General features: G+C 52.9%; 1 protein-coding gene across 1 annotated transcript; it reads left to right on the top strand.

Moving 5' to 3' along the window:
* The first annotated feature begins 264 nt into the window (after nt 1-264).
* On the top strand, nt 265-675 carry LOC142441289 (histone H3.1-like). The gene has a single exon (XM_075543328.1). It carries the CDS (start codon nt 265-267, stop codon nt 673-675), a length of 411 nt encoding a protein of 136 aa, XP_075399443.1.
* Nucleotides 676-1006: the final 331 nt, after the last annotated feature.

The following is a 1006-nucleotide window of genomic DNA, read 5'->3' on the forward strand; positions in this document are numbered from 1 at the left end:
GATGATTTCACACCTCACTCCGTGCTCTGCCTGAATGATGGTTACAAGGGTACACAGAAAGAGTGAAGCACCAGCAGCAGGAGGAATACAGAAGAGCAGGAAAGTTATTGGTGGTCTACCAACCAATCACGTTGTAGAATTTCATCACGCGATTTTGCGCACGGGCCTCTTGTCCAATCAGGATGCAGAGGGCTCTATAAATACAGGCGGGTCAGGGCTTCAGGCTGCAGCCTTGAGGTGGAAGAGCTGTCGTCGTTGCTTAGCATGGCTCGCACTAAGCAAACCGCGCGGAAGTCCACAGGCGGGAAAGCCCCGCGGAAGCAGCTGGCAACCAAAGTAGCACGGAAGAGCGCTCCAGCGACCGGAGGCGTCAAGAAGCCGCACCGCTACCGCCCAGGCACCGTGGCGCTACGTGAGATCCGCCGCTACCAGAAGTCTACCGAGCTGTTGATTCGCAAGTTGCCCTTCCAGCGGCTGGTTCGGGAAATTGCGCAGGACTTCAAGACCGACCTGCGCTTCCAGAGCTCCGCAGTGATGGCGCTACAGGAGGCGTGCGAGGCCTATCTAGTAGGACTCTTTGAGGATACCAACCTATGCGCCATCCATGCTAAGCGAGTTACCATCATGCCCAAGGATATCCAGCTCGCTCGTCGCATCCGCGGGGAGCGGGCCTAAGGCCTGGGACAGGCCTTGAAAGTTCTACTTCTGTCAACCCAAAGGCTCTTTTCAGAGCCACCTATCTTCTCAAGAAGTCGCTGTAGTCTTGTTTGCCAGTTTCTCATGCCAGACAGATGTCATTGTTCACATAATATGGAGTAGCGTGGGTACCAAAGAGGGAAACAATCAACCATAAGATCTTTCTATAGCAAATATGCACATGACCTACCTGGGCAGTTTCATATAAGGGCAGCTTCTAGATAGTCTCTATATTACTCTTCCCCAAACACTCCTATATAGAAAATGATGCGAAGTCTTGACACGCCTGGTCTGGCAGGGTGTGATGGTT

This window comes from Tenrec ecaudatus, chromosome 2 (assembly GCF_050624435.1).
Source record: "Tenrec ecaudatus isolate mTenEca1 chromosome 2, mTenEca1.hap1, whole genome shotgun sequence".
NCBI lineage: Eukaryota > Metazoa > Chordata > Mammalia > Afrosoricida > Tenrecidae > Tenrec > Tenrec ecaudatus.